The sequence below is a fragment of the Oncorhynchus gorbuscha genome, linkage group LG08 (assembly GCF_021184085.1).
Source record: "Oncorhynchus gorbuscha isolate QuinsamMale2020 ecotype Even-year linkage group LG08, OgorEven_v1.0, whole genome shotgun sequence".
NCBI classification, from domain to species: Eukaryota; Metazoa; Chordata; class Actinopteri; order Salmoniformes; family Salmonidae; genus Oncorhynchus; species Oncorhynchus gorbuscha.
In genome coordinates, this window is record NC_060180.1 from 51336250 (window position 1) to 51358838 (window position 22589).

The 22589-nt window shown below is 47.9% G+C and overlaps 1 protein-coding gene across 6 annotated transcripts in view; it reads left to right on the forward strand.

The window, feature by feature from the left end:
• Positions 1-22589, forward strand: part of LOC124041785 (zinc finger protein 521-like) — a 158271-nt gene that overhangs the window by 68985 nt on the left and 66697 nt on the right. For 5 of the 6 annotated variants that reach the window (XM_046359805.1, XM_046359806.1, XM_046359807.1 and 2 more), the window contains 2 exons: positions 16519-20084; positions 20452-20536. In XM_046359805.1, coding sequence (XP_046215761.1) covers positions 16875-20084; positions 20452-20536 — 3295 coding nt within the window. In that variant the 5' untranslated portion in view covers positions 16519-16874. The remainder of the gene's footprint in view (positions 1-16518; positions 20085-20451; positions 20537-22589) is intronic. The other variant, XM_046359803.1, reaches the window with a different exon arrangement.

The window sequence follows — 22589 nt, forward strand, 5'->3', positions numbered from 1 at the left end:
CTCCTCCTCCCCGCTGCAACCCCCCCCCATGGGAGGCCCACGGGGGCTGGGGGTCCAGCCAAGGCCTGGGGCGGGGCGGAACCTACTTCCTGCTAGTGTGTTCTCTTCTCTCCTGCACTACCTAACATGGTCAGCTATCTGTTCTTCCACAGATCAGCCTTGAGTTGAACAGCAACACTACTTTATGGCTGTGTTGATCTTGTAATAGTGAATAGCTGGGTTAGAATTCCACCAGAATTCCTCCATCTCAGAATTGGTACTGAACAGTGCACTAAGGTTCTTCTACATGAAGATGTTGTACATGAGACCTATAAAGTACCCATCATACACAGGTCATACATCTTGCTCTCTTATCTGCATCTGCCTTTATTATGTTCTCTCATCTTCTTTCAGGATAGACAAATATTTTCATTGGTTTCTGCTCACACGTCTCGTCTGTCTCCAGGACATCAGAACAGTGGGATCGGGGCCCATGATAAGTAATGGAACCGCTCTCCTTTCGTCCTCTCCTCGCTCTGTCTCACTCTCCCCTTCCATGTCTTCATGGAAAGATAAAAGCCCCAGCTTGTAAAGGATGACTGGCTGGCCTACTTTCCCTCCGCTAGCCCTCCATTTGTCTGCGTTTCCTGGGACACCACTGGGGCGCTGTGGTTTCTGGGACAGTGACCAAGTGCTCCTGTCTGTGCTGGGGGACGTGGGTAATGTGGACAAAGTAGTTGACAGTTTGCTGGTTACCCGTGGTTGGGGCAGACAGAGCCGAGGGCTGGTATAATGGACGCCAGGCCACTGAGACAGCTAGGCAGCAGTTTGATGTTCCAGCTAGTGTGTTAGGCCCTGTGTAAAACTGCCATTTTGATGTGTGTCTGTCTGTGTGTGCGTCTGTGTGTTGTGTTTTGACAAGGCATGTCATTATGAGCATGATGTTATGGGAAGAGACACGTTGCTACGGCACCATTGAAACCCTGGGAAACATACCCTTCTATCAACCACTGTCTCTCCCTCCCTATCTCTCTGTCTCGTTCTCTGTCCTCCCATAACACACCCCTCCCTCTCAACTCTCTCTACTCCTCCAGTAATGTTGCTGTGGTCCCCTCTCCCTTTCCTCCTAAAGCGTGGCAGATTTGATTGATCTTTGGCAGGGGGCGACTGGGGCCTGACATTTCTCACAGATGTGTAAAAAACACATTGTGTTTGCTGAAAGAGTGGGAGAGGGGGGGAGTGAGGAGAGAGAGAGAGAGAGAGAGAGAGAGAGAGAGAGAGAGAGAGAGAGAGAGAGAGAGAGAGAGAGATGGACAAGAGAAGATAATATTCTAGTTCTACCTTTGTGTGTGTGTGTGTGTGTGTGTGTGTGTGTGTGTGTGTGTGTGTGTGTGTGTGTGTGTGTGTGTGTGTGTGTGTGTGTGTGTGTGTGTGTGTGTGTGTGTGTGTGTGTGTGTGTGTGTGTGTGTGTGTGTGTGTGTGTGTGTGTGTGTGTGTGCATGCGTTCGTGTGTGTGTGTTTTAATATCTGTGTGAAGCGTCAGTCGTAGTATGTGTGAGACTGGTGCAATAAGCCATGTCTGGCCACCTGGCACTTCTCTTTGAGAGCTGCTGGGAATGTTCAGCACTCCATTTTGACTGGACGTGGTTTCTCCTTAGCCAGGGCCGTAGCAGTGGCACTGTGTGTAAGCCTTGGGGCTGGTCTCACTCCAATAGCTCTGCGAGGGGTCCTGAGTCGGCTCAATGATCCAGTCATCTGAGGAGAACTGGAATTAGCCTCTAAATTTGAAACCATTGAAACCCCTTTTTTCACGGCAGCAACATGCGAGTCTCTAGCTAGCTAAGCTAAAGCCTCTCGCCATTTTCTAGCCTCCACTTATTAGATCTTAAGTGGTTGTGTCACATACAGCACTGAACATGATATCATGTTGTTCAAACGCACATTGCTATTTGGAGCTTTAGAATGGGATGTGCTTTGAGATGACACATCAACAGTCTCGAGGGGATTGTTCGACTACTTTTACCAGCAGCTGTAAAGGATGCCTTGTTCTTCTTCTCTGAAGTGGGGTCATAGTGTTATATCAGATGCGGTGGCAGTTCTTTGTTTATTCAATGAATATCCAATCCCTGCTGTGCGAAACACACACACACTCAGGCTCATATACTCAAGCACGCACACACACACACACACACACACACACACACACACACACACACACACACACACACACACACACACACACACACACACACACACACACACACACACACACACACACACACACACACACACACACACACACACACTCTCTTAGTAAAAAGGGTTGTAAAATGAATCTTTGGCTGTCCCCACCAGAGAGCCCTTTTTGGTTCCATGTACATGGAACCAAAAGGGGTTCTTCAAAGGGTTCTCCTATGAGGAGGTTCTATATTGCACCTTTTTTCTAAGTGTACTCACACACACACAAATGCACACACACACTCACACCCTCACTCATGTACTTGAGCACTGACACATGAACACAAACCGTTCCTAGGGAAATCCCTATAAAGATCCCTGGTAAGATACAAAGATTTGAAGATTATGTTTTTTGAATTTAGAAAAAGTGCATTACCTGTTCTCTCCAACATGCAAATATGGAACACGATTTTTACAAAAGTCTAGTGGTAGAATTGGCAGAGGATGAATAAAATAAGATAGTGGATTTGGATATGAGAGCTCTGGCTCAGTGATAAGAGTTGAGGTGCTCTATCCACCCCTGTTCATTTCTGTCAGGCAGAGATAAGACGCCTTGAACTGCTCCCAGGACCCCAGACAGGAAGTCACAGGTGCCAAAAGTGAGTCATTCCCAAAACATGGCCCTTAGAAGCTTTAACAGTGTTTTGGTGTTATGACTGGATAAAGAAAACAATCACACGCAGCTTGTCTTCAGTCGTTAAAGTTGATGTCCATAACAGGGATTCAGGGGTAGAGGTCGTAGACTGACACAGAGACTTGTCTGGTCTAATTTATCGAGCTAAGCAAGCTGAGAAGGAAAAACACATGTCACCTATTCTGTCAAATTGTCACAGTTATGATGACAGGCCAGAGAGATGTGCAGTTATACTGTACTACACTCAACCCACTGGGCACAGACCTGAATTCAACATCTATTCCCAGTTGGTTCAACGTAATTTCATTGAAATGACGTGGAGACAATGTTCTACCAGTGTCTGCCCAGTGGGTAGAAGTATATACTATGACATGCTAGAACTTACATTATGAATATTTTCACCCACCTAAACCTTGACCACACCTGTGACTTCCCTGCTTTCCTTCTCAATATGTTTTATCGTGAAGACATGGGGAAGAATTGGCTTGGACCCCTTTTACTACACGAAGCCCTGCTTATCCATCATGACTGGACTACCTACGTAATCTGCCCAAAGCTTTTTTTTTCAAACAGGCCCCTCCGTCGCGACATCCCCTGAATACCCATCTGGTTGCCTGCTAGCCGCGCATCGCTAGCTGTCTTGAGCATATTGGACTGTTAGCTGAAGAGATCCATCGGCCAATTTCTTTGGCCTCTATACCTATTTTGCCAATTGGACTGAACCCCTTTGCTACACGGAACCCTACTACTCCATCACGACTGGTCAATTCGACGTAACTGCATGAGGAGGCTATAACAGACTTCCTCCGTCACGACGTCCCTCTAAGGCCCTTCTACTAGCTTGCTAGCCCCGGCCTGCTAGCTGTCTGAATCGCCGTGTCTCCAGCCCGCCTAACTACTCACTGAACTCCTATGATCACTCGGCTACGCATGCCTCTCCCTAATGTCAATATGCCTTGTCCATTGCTGGTCTGGTTTGTGATTATTGTCTTATTACACTGTAGAGCCTCTAGGCCTGCTCAATATGCCTTAACCAACTTTTGTTCCACCTCCCACATATGCGGTGACATTAGCTGCTTTAAATGTTTCTAGAGACAATATCTCTCTCATCATCACACAATGCCTAGGTTTACCTCCAATGTATTCACATCCTACCATACCTTTGTCTGTACATTATGCCTTGAATCTATTCTATTGCGCCCAGAAACCTGCTCCTTTTACTCTCTGTTCCGAATGTGCTGGACGACCAGTTCTTATAACCTTTAGCCGTACCCTCATCCTACTCCTCCTCTGTTCCTCTGGTGATGTAGAGGTTAATCCAGGTCATGTAGTGACGAGCTCCACTCCCACTCCCCAGGTGCTCTCTTTTGTTGACTTCTGTAACTGTAAAAGCCTTGGTTTCATGCATGTTAACATTAGAAGCCTCCTCCCTAAGTTTGTTTTATTCACTGCCCTAGCACACACTGCCAACCCGGATGTCTTAGCCGTGTCTGAATCCTGGCTTAGGAAGACCACCAAAAACCCTGAAATGTCCATCCCTAACTACAACATTTTCCGACAAGATAGAACTGCTAAAGGGGGCGGAGTTGCAATCCACTGCAGAGATAGCTTGCAGAGTTTTGTCTTACTATCCAGGTCTGTACTCAAACAATTCAAGCTTCTACTTTTAAAAGTACACTTTTCCAGAAACATGTCTCTCACCGTTGCCGCATGCTATAGACCACCCTCCACCCCCAGCTGTGCCCTGGACACCATATGTGAATTGATTGCCCCCCATCTATCTTCAGAGCTTGTTCTGCTAGATGACCTAAACTGGGACATGCTTAACACCTCAGCCATCCTACAATCTAAGCTTGATGCCCACAACCCCAAATCCGTAAGCACGGGCACCCTCATAGATATCATTCTAACCAACTTGCCTTCAAAATACACCTCTGCCCACCAAATACACCCCTCCAAATACAACAAGATCTCAGCGATCACTGCCTCATTGCCCGCATCCGCAATGGGTCTGCGGTCAAACGACCATCACCCATCACTGTCAAACGCTTCCTAAAACACTTCAGATCTTTCTAATCGACGTGGCCCGGGTATCCTGGAAGGATATTGACTTCATCCAGGCAGTAGAGGATGCCTGGTTATTCTTTAAAAGTGCCTTCCTCACCATCTTAAATAAGCATGCCCCATTCAAAAATGTAGAACCAGGAACAGATATAGCCCTTGGTTCACTCCGACTGCCTTGACAGCACAAAAACATCCTGTGGCGTTCTACATTAGCATCAAATAGCCCCCGTGATATGCAACTTTCAGGGATGTTAGGAACCAATATACACAGGCAGTTAGGAAAGCTAAGGCTAGCTTTTTCAAGCAGAAATTTGTATCCTGTAGCACAAACTCCAAAAAGTTATGGGACACTGTAAAGTTCATGGAGAATAAGAGCACCTCCTCCCAGCTGCCCACTGCACTGAGGCTAGGAGACATTGATAAATCCACTATAATTGAGAATTTCAATAATAATTTTTCTACGGCTAGCCATGCTTTCCACCTGGCTACCCGTAACCCGGTCAACTGCCCTGCACCCCCCACATAACTCACACAAGCCTCCCTATTTCTCCCTACAAATCAGCCGTCCTAGACAATCTGGACCCTCTCTTTCTTTCTACAATTATCTGCCGAAATTGTTGCAACCCCTATTACTAGCCTGTTCAACCTCTCTTTCGTATCGTCTGAGATTCCCAAATATTGGAAAGCTGCCGCGATCATCCCCCTCTTCAAAGGGGGAGACACTCTAGACCCAAACTGCTACAGACCTATATCTATCCTACCCTGCCTTTCTAAGGTCTTCGAAAGCCAAGTTAACAAACAGATTACCGACCATTTTGAATCCCACCGTACCTTCTCCACTATGCAATCTGGTTTCAGAGCTGGACATGGGTGCACCTCAGCCACGCTCAAGGTCCTAAACCATATCATAACCGGCATCGATAAGAGACATTACTGTGCAGCCGTATTCACCGACCCTGCCAAGGCTTTCGACTTTGTCAATCACCATATTCTTATCGGCAGACTCAACAACCTTGGTTTCTCAAATGACTGCCTCACCTGGTTGCCCAACTACTTCTCTGATATTGTTCAGTGTGTCAAATCGGAGGGCCTGTTGTCCGGACTACTGGCAGTCTCCATGGGGGTGCCACAGGGTTAAATTCTCGGGCCGACTCTCTTCTCTGTATACATCAATGATGTTGCTCTTGCTGCTGGTGATTCTCTGATCTACCTATACGCAGACGACACCATTCTGAATACTTCTGGCCTTTCTTTGGACACTGTGTTAACTAACCTCCAGACGAGCTTAAATGCCATACAACTCTCCTTCCGTGGCCTCCAACTGGTCTTAAATGCAATTAAAACTAAATGCATGCTCTTCAACCGATCGCTGCCCGCACCTGCCCACGCGTCCAGCATCACTACTCTGGAACGGTTCTGACGTAGAATATGTGGACAACTACAAATACCTAGGTGTCTGGCTAGACTGTAAACTCTCCTTTCAGACTCACATTAAGCATCTCCAATGCAAAATTAAATCTAGAATCGGCTCCCTATTTCGCAACAAAGCATCCTCCACTCATGCTGCCAAACATACCCTCGTAAAACTGACCATCCTACCGATCCTCGACTTTGGCTCTGTCATCTACAAAATTGCCTCCAACACTCTACTCAACAAATTGGATGCAGTCTATCATAGTGCCATCCGTTTTGTCACTAAACCCCAATATACTACCCACCACTGCGACCTATACGCTCTCGTTGGCTGGCCCTCGCTTCATACTTGTCCCCAAACCCACTGGCTCCAGGTCATCTACAAGTCTTTGCTAGGTAAAGCCCAGCCTTAACTCAGCTCACTGGTCACCATAGCAGCATCTCACAGATCATCTCACAGATCACTGCACCTGTACATAGCCCATCTGTAAATACCTCATCCATCTACCTCATCCCCGTACTGTATTTATTTATTTATCTTGCTCCTTTGCACTCCAGTATCTCTACTTGCACATTCATCTTCTGCACATCTATCACTCCAGTGTTTAATTGGTATATTGTAATTACTTCACCACCATGGCCTATTTATTGCCTTACCTCCCTTATCTTGCCTCATTTGACTGTATGTTTGTTTATTCCATGTGTAACTCTGTGTTGTTGTATGTGTCGAACTGCTCTGCTTTATCTTGGCCAGGTCGCAGTTGTAAATGAGAACTTGTTTTCCACTAGCCTACCTGGTTAAATCAAGGTGAAATAAATAAAAAGAATGGGGTCACAGAAACAAACCAGTTTGAGCTAACAGATTCTCTAGGATAGCTTTGTTTTTGCAGTAAATGCTTGAAGTCAAGCGCAAGCCAGCTTGAGGGGTCCTTAAGAGCAGCGTCTGTGTGTGTGCAGGAGCAGCAATGGCACCAGGTCTCTTACTGAAAGGCTTATTTGAACAGTAATATTTACACAGTGAGAGCTAAAAATGAACATGAGAGGTGGCACACAGAGCGAATGTAGACTGGATTGGAGGCTCGGGGTGTGTGTGTGTGTGTGTGTGTGTGTGTGTGTGTGTGTGCGTGCGTGCGTGCGTGCGTGCGTGCGTGCGTGCGTGCGTGCGTGCGTGCGTGCGTGCGTGAGGGTGTTGGTTGGTTGGTTGGTTCTTCTATCCTTTCCTACATGGATAGTAGAACAAGGAAAACTCTCCCTCGTGGAGACATTTCCCACGTACCCATGAGGACAAAGACTATTTTAAGTTTAGGGGTTGGGTTTAGGGTTAGGGTTAGAATTAGGGTTAGATTTGGGGTTAGGGTAACAGTAAGGGATTAGTGGTTAGGGTTAGAGTTTGCGCTACAGGTTAAGGTTAGGGTTATGGTAAGGGTTAGGTTTAGGGAAAATAGGATTTTTAATGGAAATTCATTTTAGGTCCCCTAGAGGATAGAAGAACATAACGTGTGTGTGTGTGTGTGTGTGTGTGTGTGTGTGTGTGTGTGTGTGTGTGTGTGTGTGTGTGTGTGTGTGTGTGTGTGTGTGTGTGTGTGTGTGTGTGTGTGTGTGTGTGTGTGTGTGTGTGTGTGTGTGTGTGTGTGTGTGTGTGTGTGTGTGTGTGTGTGTGTGTAGGGTAGTTTTGGGCATGTTTCAGTAAAATCTTGATGTATAGGATAGTATTTATGTAGGTGCCCAATGGTTATGTGTATAGAAAGCTGATATGCCAATAGACTTTTGTAAACAGCAGTAAACTGTGCCAAACAATATTTTGTTTTGAAATTACCACCATTCACTGTAGACCTCCAACTCAGATCAAACCAAAAGAGATAACACATTTACATGTATTTAAAAAAATAAACTCTTACTTGTAGAAGAAACCCCAGACTTAACAGATGTCGAATGAGTTTCCAGCTGTCCTGGTGCAAAAAAACAGATACACTATATATACATAAGTATGTGGACACACCTCAAAGTTCACCTATTTCAGCCACACCTGTTGCTGATAGGCAGAGAAAACCAAGCACACAGACATGCAATCTCCATAGACAATCATTGGCAGTAGAATGACCTTACTGAAGAGCTCAGAGACTTTCAACTTGGCACCGGCATAGGATGTCACCTTTCCAACAAGTCAGTTTGTAACATTTTTGCCCTGCTAGAACTGCCCCAGTCAACTCTAAGTGCTGTTATTGTGAAGTGAAAAGGACTTGGAGCAATAACGGCTCAGCCGCGAAGTGGTAGGCCACACACTCACTACCCAGTTCCAAACTGCCTCTGGAAGCAACGTCAGCACAAGGACTGTTCGTCAGGAGCGTTATGAAATGGGATTCCATGGCTAAGCAGCCGCACACAAGCCTAAGATCACCATGTGCAATGCCAAGTGTCGGTTGGAGGGGTGTAAAGCTCGCCGCCATTGGACTCTGGAGCAGTGGAAACGCATTCTCTGGAGTGATGAATCACGCTTCACCATCTGGCAGTCTGACGGACTAATCTGGGTTTGGTGGATGCCAGGAGAAAGCTACAGTTGAAGTCGGAAGTTTACATACACAAGTCGGTTAGGACATTTACTTTGTGCATGACACAAGTAATTTTTTCCAATAATTCATTGTATCACAATTCCAGTGGGTCAGAAGTTTACATACACTAAGTTGACTGTTCCTTTAAACCAACTTGGAAAATTCTAGAAAATAACGTAATGGCTTTAGAAGCTTCTGATAGGCTAATTAACATAATTTGAGTCAGTTGGGGGTGTACCTGTGGATGTATTTCAAGGCCTACCTTCAAACTCAGTGCCTCTTTGCTTGACATCGTGAGAAAATAAAAAGAATTAGGCAAGAACTCAGAAACAAATTGTAGACCTCCACAAGTCTTGTTCATCCTTGGGAGCAATTTCCAAACGCCAGAAGGTACCGTGTTCATCTGTACAAACAATAGTACGCAAGTATAAACACCATGGGACGACGCAGCCACCATACCGCTCAGGAAGGAGATGCGCTCTGTCTCCTAGAGATGAACGTACTTTGGTGCGAAAATTGCAAATCAATCCCAGAACAACAGCAAAGGACCTTGTGAAGATGCTGGAGGAAACAGGTACGAAAGTATCTATATCCACAGCAAAACAAGTCCTATGTCGACATAACCTGAAAGGCAGCACAGCAAGGAAGAAGCCACTGCTCCAAAACCGCCATAAGAAAGCCAGACTGCACATGGGGACAAAGATCGTACTTTTTGAAGAAATGTCTGATGAAACAAAAATAGAGCTGTTTGGCCATAATGGCCGTCATTATGTTGGGAGGAAAAAGGGGATGGCTTGCAAGCCGAAGAACACCATCCCAACCGTGAAGCACAGGGATGGCAGCATCATGCTTTGGGGGTGCTTTGCTGCAGGAGGGACTGGTGCACTTCACAAAATAGATGGCATCATGAGGGAGGAAAATTACGTGGATATATTGAAGCAACATTTCCAGACATCAGTCAGGAAGTTAATGCTTGGTCGCAAATGGGTCTTCCAAATGGGCAATGACCCCAAGCACACTTCCAAAGTTGTGGCAAAATGGCTTAAGGACAACAAAGTCAAGATATTCGAGTGGCCATCACAAAGCCCTGATCTCAATCCTATCCAAAATTTGTGGGCGGAACTGAAAAAGTGTGTGCGGGCAAGGAGGCCTACAAACCTGACTCAGTTACACCAGCTCTGTCAGGAGGAATGGGCCAAAATTCACCCAACTTATTGTGGGAAGCTTGTGGAAGGCTACCTGAAATGTTTGACCCAAGTTTAACAATTTAAAGGCAATGCTACCAAATACTAATTGAGTGAATGTACTTCTGACCCACTGGGAATGTGATGAAAGAAATAAAAGCTGAAATAAATCATTCTCTCTACTATTATTCTGACATTTCACATTCTTAAAATAAAGTGGAGATCCTAACTGACTTAAGACATGGAATTTTTACTAGGATTAAATGTCAGGAATTGTGGCAAAACTTACTTTAAATGCATTTGGCTGAGGTGTATGTAAACTTCCGACTTCAACTGTATCTGCCTGAATTTCTAGTGCCAACTTTAAAGTTTGGTGGAGGAGGAATAATGGTCTGGTGCTGTTTTTCATGGTTTGGGCGCGGCCCCATAGTTCCAGTGAAGGGAAATCTTAACTCTACAGCATGCAATGACATTCTAGACGATTCTGTTCTTCCAAATGTGTGGTAACAGTTTGGGGAAGGACCTTTCCTGTTTCATCATGACAATTCCCCTGTACACTAAGCGAGGTGTTGAAGAACTTGACTGACCTGCACAGAGCCCTGACATCAACCCCATCGAAAACCTTTGGAATGAATTGGAATGCCAATTGCGAGCCAGGCCTAATTGCCCAACATCATTGCCCACCTCACTAATGCTCTTGTGCCTGAATGGAAGCAAGTCCCCGCAGCAATGCTCCAGCATCTAATGGAAAGCCTTCCCAGAAGAGTGGAGACTGTTATAGCAGCAATGGGGGGAACAACTGCATATGAATGCCCCGGAATGAGATGGTCATGTAGTGCATCTCTAGCTTAAACAGACGGATTTTGATGGGGATTTATTTCTTATGTAAATTTGATTTCCGTGGGGCTGTGGAAATTGTAGGCTAAGGGTTAAAGGAAAGAAGGGAGGGGTGGAGAAGGAGAGAGCTCAGAGAGAGAGGGAGAGACAGAGAGAGAGAGAGACCAACAGATTGAGCAAGATAGAAAATGGGCGAGAGAAAGAGAGGGGGGCTAATATTAGACTGAGGAAAGAACCCAATGAGAGAGAGAGGAAAGATTCCAGAGCCCAGAGAGAGAGAGAGAGAGGAAAGACTCCAGAGTCCAGAGAGAGAGAGGAAAGACTCCAGAGCCCAGAGAGAGAGAGAGGAAAGACTCCAGAGTCCAGAGAGAGAGAGAGGAAAGACTCCAGAGTACAGAGAGAGAGAGGAAAGACTCCAGAGTCCAGAGAGAGAAAGAGAGGACAGACTCCAGAGTCCAGAGAGAGAAAGAGAGGAAAGACTCCAGAGCCCAGAGAGAGAGAGAGGAAAGACTCCAGAGTCCAGAGAGAGAGAGAGAAGAAATACTCCAGAGTCCAGAGAGAGAGGAAAGACTCCAGAGCCCAGAGAGAGAGAGAGAGGAAAGACTCCAGAGCCCAGAGAGAGAGGAAAGACTCCAGAGTCCAGAGAGAGAGAGAGAGAGAGTGAGAGAGGAAAGACTCCAGAGCCCAGAGAGAGAGAGAGAGGAAAGACTCCAGAGTCCAGAGAGAGAGAGAGGAAAGACTCCAGAGACCAGAGAGAGAGAAAGGAAAGACTCCAGAGCCCAGAGAGAGAGGGGAAGACTCCAGAGCCCAGAGAGAGAGAGGAAAGACTCCAGAGTCCAGAGAGAGAGAGAGGAAAGACTCCAGAGTCCAGATAGAGAGAGGAAAGACTCCAGAGACCAGAGAGAGAGAGAGGAAATACTCCAGAGCCCAGAGAGAGAGGAAAGACTCCAGAGCCCAGAGAGAGAGGAAAGACTCCAGAGCCCAGAGAGAGAGGAAAGACTCCAGAGTCCAGAGAGAGAGAGAGAGAGAGAGAGAGAGAGAGAGAGAGAGAGAGAGAGAGAGAGAGAGAGAGAGAGAGAGAGAGAGAGAGAGAGAGAGAGAGAGAGAGAGAGAGAGAGGAAAGACTCCAGAGCCCAGAGAGAGAGAGAGAGAGGAAAGACTCCAGAGTCCAGAGAGAGAGAGAGGAAAGACTCCAGAGACCAGAGAGAGAGAGGAAAGACTCCAGAGCCCAGAGAGAGAGGGGAAAGACTCCAGAGCCCAGAGAGAGAGAGGAAAGACTCCAGAGTCCAGAGAGAGAGAGAGAGGAAAGACTCCAGAGTCCAGAGAGAGAGAGAGGAAAGACTCCAGAGTCCAGAGAGAGAGGAAAGACTCCAGAGTCAAGAGAGAGAGAGAGAGAGAGAGAGAGAGAGAGAGAGAGAGAGAGAGAGGAAAGACTCCAGAGCCCAGAGAGAGAGAGAGGAAAGACTCCAGAGTCCAGAGAGAGAGAGAGGAAAGACTCCAGAGTCCAGAGAGAGAGAGCGAGGAAAGACCCCAGAGTCCAGAGAGACAGAGAGAGGAAAGACTCCAGAGTCCAGAGAGAGAGAGAGAGAGGAAAGACTCCAGAGTCCAAAGAGAGAGAGAGAGGAAAGACTCCAGAGCCCAGAGTGAGAGAGAGAGAGGAAAGACTCCAGAGACCAGAGAGAGAGAGAGAGAGAGAGAGGAAAGACTTCAGAGACCAGAGAGAGAGAGAGAGGAAAGACTCCAGAGACCAGAGAGAGAGAGAGATGAAAAACTCCAGAGCCCAAAGAGAGAGAGAGAGGAAAGACTCCAGATTTCAGAGAGAAAGAGAGGAAAGACTCCAGAGTCCAGAGAGAGAGAGAGAGGAAAGAGTCCAGAGAGAGAGAGAGAGGAAAGACTCCAGAGTCCAGAGACAGAGAGAGAGAAGAAAGACTCCAGAGCCCAGAGAGAGAGAGGAAAGACTCCAGAGCCCAGAGAGGGAAAGGAAAAACTCCAGAGACCAGAGAGAGAGAGGAAAGACTCCAGAGCCCAGAGAGAGAGAGAGAGGAAAGACTCCAGCGCCCAGAGAGAGAGAGAGTGGAAAGACTCCAGAGTCCAGAGAGAGAGAGAGAGGAAAGACTCCAGAGACCAGAGAGAGAGAGAGGGGAAAGACTCCAGAGCCCAGAGAGAGAGAGGAAAGACTCCAGAGTCCAGAGAGAGAGCAGGGTAGAGGGACAGGCCCTAAGATGGAGGTCTTCCTCCCAGGACGTGACAGGCTGTTGGCTGTAGGATGCTCAGGAAGGCCTTGGCAGGCCAACAAAGACAGCCCTTCAGCTGCAGGGTGTACTTTTTCAGGCCCCAGCATCCCCTTTGGCAGCGGCACAGAGAGTGGTGGCGTGCAGAGGCCCCAGAGACGACGGACGGACGTGGAAGAAAAGGCCTTCTCGGCTCCCTGTTATTTACTCAGGCTGACGAGGACCTGGGTATTTCTTGTCTGGGTGAAGGAGGGGAAAAACAGGAGGGTCTCTCTATCTCTTAAGTCTCCTGGGGTTGAACAGTGCTTTCATCTGCCGTTGTTCACACACTTGTCGTGATGGCCGTGTGTGTGTTACCTGAGCTGTTGACCTCAAGCACCATGGTGATATATGATGGCCACCCTCCGATATGGGATATGGTCAAATATTCTGTGTAGAAAACACAAGTTATCTCAAAAGTACTAGCTTCGAGGAGTCAGTAACCACCTGTTTGTCAAAAGCCATATCAGTGGGCCTTTTGAATGGTACACCAACGTCCTTTCAGAACGAGACAACGCATTAGTGGGAATAAGAACAGTACAGAGAAAGCAGCGTAGATATGATTCAGAAGACATTGGAGAACACGTGTAGGATTAACAATACTGTACTCACATGTCCAGTGTCAACACAGCTGTCATGTCTAGATACAGATCATTAATTCGCTTGTGTTAATCAACAATGATGCACCATGAGAATGTTAATTCAATTAGGCGCTGGACAGTTCAACTCAAATGATGACCCACTTGTATAATCCTTGTGTACATTACTCATGGCGCCCGCTCCCCCGCTGTTTGGTATGTCTGTTGACTAATGTATGCAGCTCAGTGTAATAAAGACATTATATACATTGTTAATGAACTAAACAAAGAACGGAGGAGGCAGCCTTGACAGCATCGCAATGTCTGCCGGCCGTGCCATCATCATATAAGACAAGCAGGATTTCATTTCATATATATTTCCTGCATCTGGCTATGTGTTTGTTTGTTTGTTTTGGTGTTGTCTCCGAGCCAACATGTTTGTTTTGGTGTTGTCTCCGAGCCAACATGTTTGTTTTGGTGTTGTCTCCGAGCCAACATGTTTGTTTTGGTGTTGTCTCCGAGCCAACATGTTTGTTTTGGTGTTGTCTCCGAGCCAACATGTTTGTTTTGGTGTTGTCTCCGAGCCAACATGTTTGTTTTGGTGTTGTCTCCGAGCCAACATGTTTGTTTTGGTGTTGAGCCAACATGTTTGTTTTGGTGTTGTCTCCGAGCCAACATGTTTGTTTTGGTGTTGTCTCCGAGCCAACATGTTTGTTTTGGTGTTGTCTCCGAGCCAACATGTTTGACTGTAAGGCATTGGTTAGGGTCATTTCTCTCTGCTCTGCTGTCTACTCCTATCCTGGGAGAATGTGTGTGTGTGTGTGTGTGTGTGTGTGTGTGTGTGTGTGTGTGTGTGTGTGTGTGTGTGTGTGTGTGTGTGTGTGTGTGTGTGTGTGTGTGTGTGTGTGTGTGTGTGTGTGTGTGTGTGTGTGTGTGTGTGTGTGTGTGGAGGAGGGCATTCCACTGACTCACCCATCCTCCCTGCAACCAGAAAAAAACAACATGGATGAACTACATAAAGAAAGAAGATAAATCAGGCAAGGTTTGGTTTGCTGCTCCTTGGGTTTGACTCAGAGCTTGTGCAAAGTGGGCAGTGTGCCAGGGACAGGGGGGTGAAGGGGGGTCGGAGGTGGGAGGTAGGCAGGCCGTCCTCAATGTGCTGCTTTCAGCAGTTTGGAGGGGCAGGGGAATAACCTCCGACCCCATCTGTTTCCTGAAGATAGGCCCTGACGGGTGTAAGTACTCAGTGAGGGCATGTTATCCTGACTAAGGGCAGATCTCTCTCCCCAGCAAAAACAACAGAATGGGAGGGAGGGAGGGAATGGGGGGGGGGGGAGAAAGACTTATTCGTCAGCTAAAAGATAGCATGGTGAAGGGGAAGGTTGGATCCTGGAATGATCAAGGCATTATGCTTTTCCTTTGTCCATCCCATGAATCTGTGCAGTTTCCTCTTGTTTTTCCCGTTCCAAGTTTTGGCCTTTTGACTTTGGCTTTCTTTCCGAAGGGGCTGGAGTTACGTTGTTTTATTTAAATAAGGAAGTTCACAGCACTTAGAATTCGGCAGAGGGAAGAAGTGGTCCATCACCTTTTGAACCTGCTGGAAACGGGTTTTCTGCATTTTCCATTTTATATCACACTGTGTTCTGTATTCCGCACCATTGGAATGTCAATGAATAACCGATTGTGATAAAGAGACAGTAAATGAACTAAAAAAAAGCGATGGCATGTACTTCACTGCACCTGCTTGTCCTTGGGTGAAGTATTTCTCCTCCCCATGCTCCGCCCATCTCTCTCGCTCTCTCTCTCTCTCTCTCTCTGACCTCACCCTAACCCTACACAGTGCCCCTAAAGCACCGGCTGCCTTATGGCTCCATTCAGCCAGTAATCACTCAGCTGAGCCAATATTCTATAATCTAATATCCATAGACAAATTGTCAGAACAGACCGCTTCTCCCTGACAAAGTCATTCGTTTGCGGTCGTGGCGAGAGTGTTATTCTTCCATATGTGTCGACAGTGTGTTTGAATTACTGTGCATTCATTTGTTTAAATTCTCCCTTAAAATGTTCTAAGATGTGGACTTTTGTTTTCTTCTCTCCCTTGACATAAGGTCATTTTAAAGTCTATTTCTTCTAAACTATTCAGGTCATTTTTAAAGAATAATAGAAATTGTCTAATTTACCTCATGTGGGGGTTACATCTTGAAGCTCCCCATTGCCTTGTGTTGGGGATTAAATGTCAGAGAGATTTTAAGTCACAGCGGGCTAAGCCATTACATGGCCACATACAAGGTTAATTGTGGTAAAATAATTTACATTTTTCTTTCCTTACCTGTAATTACACTTTGAATAGCAGGTTGAAGTGTAGGTTTTTAGATAATTCATAAGGCGAGGAATTGTTACCTCTGAGAGGCAAGCATAATGCAGTAGCAAGAGGAAAAATGTCCAAGTAACAAAGGAATGTAAATTCATACTTAGCTACCTTGCAATTACCATACTGACTAATGCCACAGCAGCCCACCTTTACTATTTAACAGAGCTGAGACAAATGACTTCCTAATGAAATCTGACAAAACACCTTCTCTCTTTCCCCATCTCCCTCTTGTTCCTCATTTTCGCCTTCTTCTATCTCTTATGCTCTCTCTCTTATGCTCTCTGCCTCTCTGCGTCTCTCTCTCTCTCTCTCTCTCTCTCTCTCTCTCTCTCTCTCTCTCTCTCTCTCTCTCTCTCTCTCTCTCTCTCTCTCTCTCTTTGTACCTCTGTAACTCTGTATAGATGGTGTTGATCTCGAGGATGATCCTTCCTGTTCTTGGCCTGCATCATCTCCATCCAGTAAAGACCAGACTTCCCCCGGCCACGGTGAAGACTATGATTTTGGCGAGGATGAAGGGGGCCCCGGCCTGCCGTACCCGTGCCAGTTCTGCGACAAGTCCTTCAGCCGTCTGAGCTTCCTGAAGCGCCACGAGCAGAGCCACGGTGACAAGCTCCCCTTCAGCTGCACCTTCTGCAGCCGCCTGTTCAAGCACAAGCGTAGCCGCGACCGCCACGTCAAGCTGCACACCGGCGACAAAAAGTACCACTGTGGCGAGTGCGACTCGGCCTTCTCACGCAGCGACCACCTCAAGATCCATATGAAAACTCACGCCTCCAACAAGCCCCACAAGTGCCCTGTGTGCCGCCGGGGCTTTCTCTCCTCCAGCTCCCTCCATGGACACATGCAGGTCCACGAGCGGGGCAAAGACGGTGGTGGCGGGGGGCCGGGTAGCGGCCTCTCCAGAGAGGAGTGGAAGCTGAAGGAGACGAGGAAGTGCAGCCGCTGCGAGGAGGGTTTTGATGTCCCTGAGGAGTTGCAAAGGCACATCGCTGAGTGCCACCCAGAGTGCTCTCCGTCGGAGGACGGGGGCCTGTGCGGCGCCTTGCAGTGCATCTATTGCCATGAGCCATTCAGCGACGAGGGTGTCCTGCTGACCCACATTGACCAGGCCCACAGCCGCGACCGCAAAGGTCACAACTGCGCCGTCTGCTCCGAGCACTTCCTCTCTGTGGAGGACCTGTACGCCCACATGGATGTCCACCAGCTCCCCGAATCCAGTAACCACAGCAACAGCCCATCCCTGCTCACTGTGGGCTACACCTCTGTCTCCAGCACCACCCCAGACTCCAACCTCTCCGTCGACAGCTCCACCATGGTGGAGGCAGCCCCGCCCATACCCAAGACCCGGGGGAGGAGAAAGAGGGCCGCCCAGCACACCTCACACGACATTGGGGGCCGTTCGTCCAAGCAGCCCAAGATCTCCTACAGCTGTATCTACTGCAACAAGCAGGTGTTCTCTAGCCTTGCCGTGCTTCAGATACACCTGCGGACCATGCACCTTGACAAACCTGAGCAGGCACACACCTGTCAGTTCTGCCTAGAGGTGCTTCCCTCCCTGTTCAACCTGAACGAGCACCTGAAGCAGGTGCACAATGCCGAGGACCATGCCACCCTGCTGGGCAGCCTGCCTGACACCCTGCTTCAGTGTAATTTCTGCACCGAGGTTTTAAGTGACCTCAACTCTCTTCAAGAACACATCCGCTGCTCCCACGGCTTCCCCAGCCCCGTGGCCAAGGAGAGTAACGCCTTCTTCTGTCCCCAGTGCTTCATGGGATTCCTGACTGAGGCCACCCTGGAGGAGCACGTCCGTCAGACCCACTGCGATGGGGGCAGCCTGCGTTTCGACTCCCCGCTAGAGGTGACTCCCAAGGAGCCCATTGTGGAGGTGTACTCCTGCTCCTACTGCACCAACTCGCCCATCTTCAACAGCGTTCTGAAGCTGAACAAGCACATCAAAGAAAACCACAAGAACATTCCTCTGGCGCTGAACTACATCAACAATGGAAAGAAGTCTCTGCGGACCCTCAGCCCTTCCTCACCCATATCGATTGATCAATCTTTCCTTCATGGTTCCTCCTCTCGCAGCAATCGTGGCACTAGCGAGTTCATCTGCAACCAGTGTGGGGCCAAGTACACCAGCCTGGACCTGTTCCAGACCCACCTGAAGACTCACCTGGATGGGATGCAGCCCCAACTCAACTGCCCCCAGTGCAACAAGGACTTCCCCAACCAGGAGTCCCTGCTGAAACATGTGACGGTCCACTTTACCATCACCTCCACTTACTACATATGTGAGAGCTGCGACAAGCAGTTCACCTCGGTAGACGACCTGCAAAAACACCTGCTGGACATGCACACATTTGTGTTCTTCCGCTGCACCCTCTGCCAGGAAGTGTTTGACTCCAAGGTGTCCACCCAGCTCCACCTGGCTGTCAAGCACAGCAATGAGAAGAAGGTGTACCGCTGCACCTCCTGCAACTGGGACTTCAGGCACGAGGCCGACCTGCAGCTGCATGTCAAGCACAGCCACCTGGAGAATCAGGGCCGGGCCCACCGCTGCATCTTCTGTGGGGAGTCCTTCGGCACGGAGGTGGAGCTGCAGTGCCACATCACCACACACAGCAAGAAGTACAACTGCCGCTTCTGCAGCAAGGCCTTCCACGCCATCGTACTTCTGGAAAAGCACCTGAGGGAAAAGCACTGTGTGTTCGAGGGCAAGGCCCAGAACTGTGGTGCGAATGGATCCACCACCGGAGGAGCGGACCACCACCCGGCGGCCAAGGACGAGGCAGAGCTACAGGGTCTCCTGTCCAACAGCCATGGTGCAGGAGCGGCAGGATCAGGAGGCGTGTTGGAGTCCCCAAACAACCACGATGGGAGTGAGGAGGAAGTGGACACCGCAGACCCCTTGTTTGGGTGTGACATCTGCGGGGCATCATACACCATGGACTCACTCCTCACCAACCACCAGCTCCGAGACCACAATATCCGCCCGGGCGAAAGCGCCATGGCGAAGAGGAAGTCGGACATGATCAAGGGCACCCACAAGTGTAACGTCTGCCAGCGCACCTTCTTTTCAGAGGCAGGTCTGAGGGAACACATGCAGACCCACCTGGGCCCCGTCAAGCACTACATGTGTCCCATCTGCGGAGAGCGTTTCCCCTCGCTGCTCACATTGACTGAGCACAAGGTCACCCACAGCAAGAGCCTAGACACGGGCAGTTGCCGCATCTGCAAGATGCCCCTGCAGAGCGAGGAGGACTTCATGGAGCACTGCCAGATGCACCCCGACCTGCGGAACTCCCTGACGGGCTTCCGCTGTGTGGTATGCATGCAGACCGTCACCTCCACCCTGGAGCTCAAGATTCACGGCACCTTCCACATGCAGAAGACAGGGACCATGTCCACCAACCACCCCATTGGCCGCACCACCAATCTCGCCTCCCACCACCACAACCAGCATCACCACCAACAACACCACCAGGCCAACCAGAAACTCTTCAAGTGTGCCTCGTGCCTGAAGGAGTTCCGCTCCAAATCTGACCTGGTGAAGCTGGACATCAACGGGCTGCCTTACGGGCTGTGTGCCGCATGTGTCAGCGCTGCCGGCTCAAAGAGCTCCAGCCCCACGGTGATGAATGGAGGCAGGCAGCAGCAGCAGGGAGGGGGAGGAGCCACGACCCCAGCCATGCCTGTAACAGCATGGACCGCTCAGACGGAGAGACTCAGCCCCAGAGAGGGGAAAGGCAAGCCGCCCCATTCATCGTCATCGCCCTCCTCCTCTATTTCCTCGACCGCCACCAAGACACGGTGCACCAGCTGCAACGTGAAGTTTGAGTCGGAGGCTGAGCTGCAGAACCACGTCCAGACGGTGCACAGGGAGCAGGGAGGGGACAGCAACAGCGGGCCGCTCAGGACCCCACAAGTCTCCCCCATGCCCAGGGCCAGCCCCTCACAGACTGAGGAGGTGAGAGAACTTAATACAATGGAGATGAACACAATGAGCACAGTTTCCCGGACAGAGATTAAGCCTAGTCCTAGACTATAAAGCTATTTCAATGGAGATTCTTAATTGACCACGCCTTTTCGTCCAGAACTAGGCTTAACATGTGTCTGGGAAACCCATATATTATTTAACTAATGTGTTAGAAAATGGCCAAATTCGAAAAGTATCCACGTTTTTTGGTTGTTAATTAAAAGCAGACATTAGTTACAGGATTTCTAGCCAAAGAAGTGCTCAGTAAGTCCTCCGAGTGCCCAGTAAGAATGTGACATTGATGTACTCTAAATCCATGTGTCCTTGTGTTGTCCTTTTCTCTTGGTTTCTTGCTTAGAAGAAGACCTACCAGTGCATCAAGTGTCAGATGGTCTTCTACAGCGAATGGGACATCCAGGTTCACGTGGCCAATCACATGCTAGGTAAGAGAGGTTACTCAGTTCTTATTTTCTCTCTATGTTTATTGGTCACTTAATTTTTTTAGGAACTGTCTCAAGTAGTCAAACTATTCAACATATTTCCCCAAGATATTACATTTCTATTACATTTTGGTCATTTAGCAGACGCTCTTATCCAGAGCATATTACTACACGTGGCTTTACATCTTTCACATTCTCCCTTCAGTGTAGTACTAAATACACCCTTTGTTGTAATACAAATAAGTACTCTAAGCATAACTATATAATATTCAATCCTCTATGGCAATACCTTGTGAACTGATGATGGTAGCCTCTGTGAAACACAAGCATGAACATGATGTGTGTGCCTGCCCTTGATTTTCAGACATTTTGGTCTGTCAGTGCTGAAATGCCTGATCCCGTATGAAATGTGTAAAACCAACCATGTAGCACAATTTGATGCATGTACGCTAAGTTCATCAAACAAGATTCTAGATACACTTGAGTCAAATGTTATTCAACACATGATTATTCTGAAAGCTGGATTCCAACACAAAGAGCACACTCTTCTGTTCTATAATTCTCAAACGCCTTTACTTTTGGCGTTCATTTGTATGCAGGTAGAATAATTAGCGGAGAGCACACAATTCAAAGCCCAGGCTTCTTTCTTTCTTGCCTGAATTAAGTAGGCGTCTGAATTCCAGTCTCACCTTCCTTTACTCATTCATTTATTCATCTCGTTTGGCGGCTCTTTCATTACACTGCATTATCTGTTGTCTTCAGTGGGAGAGAGACTCATTGATCTGGAACCAACCCGCCTCTCTGTTTGGGATGCGCTCCTAGGCGCAGGTGAATTTAAACACGGCGGGCAATTCTATCAGGACCGCTGGGCAATTCTATCAGGAACAAACTGTTTGTGCATAAACAATCACAGGCATGTGATTTGTGATTTTGATTTTGTGCTGTGTGCTGTGTGTGTGTGTGTGTGTGTGTGTGTGTGTGTGTGTGTGTGTGTGTGTGTGTGTGTGTGTGTGTGTGTGTGTGTGTGTGTGTGTGTGTGTGTGTGTGTGTGTGTGTGTGTGTGTGTGTGTGTGTGTGTGTGTGTGTGTGTGTGTGTGTGTGTGTGTGTGTGTGTGTGTGTGTGTGTGTGTGTGTGTGTGTGTGTGTGTGTGCATGTGCGTGTGTTTGTGTGTGTGCATGTGTGTGTGTGTGTGTGTGCATGTGTGTGTGTGTGTGTGCATGTGTGTGTGTGTCTGTGTGCATGTGTGTGTGTGTCTGTGTGCATGTGCGTGTGTTTGTGTGTGACTGAAAGTGTATAAATGTGTGGTTGGTTTTGTATTCATCTGATCTGCTCTCTCTACACTACTGGGGGGGTGCCTAATGCAACACCATGCTAGCACTAGTCCTTTCTCTATCAGAGGCTGGCATGGTGCACGCTGTTTTGGTACAAAACAACCCCCCTACTGGTTACTTTATGTCGTTCAGCCACACATACTATTCCCCCATAATGTTAGAATCCAAACAGTTTCAGAAAAAGAATGGATAGATGATTGGTTTATTGAAGGATGTCCTACTTTTCTGACTCTATTCGGAATAAAAACAAATGTGCGATGGATCAAAATAAAATATTGATTTATGTAATGTATGAAAAAAATATATACACTTCAAATAGATCAAATTGAAATAGATATGACAATAAATGCTTAGTAATTGCCTTAACTTATGTTATTACACCAACATTGTTCGGAGGTGACCTTGGTTGGTTGTATGTGCTGAGGAATGTCTCTCTCTGCTCTCCCTATTCGACAATGGGAGGGTTAAACCCGGAGCAGGCTGTTATGACCACAAAGCCAATTTGGCCCCCCCCAAAAAAACGAAAACCCCACCTTCCTCATTTAGAAAAGGCTCTAAATGCCTTCTTTCTCTCTCCCTGAAAAAGGGCCACTTTCTCCCTTTAATGGCCATCTGCACAGGACAGGGGAAACGGGGGTCTGGGGTCATCTCCGCTCAGCTGTCAGCGTTATTAGCCTAGGTAATGGAGCAGTCGCTGGATTCATAGGGGTGCTGTTTTCAACCC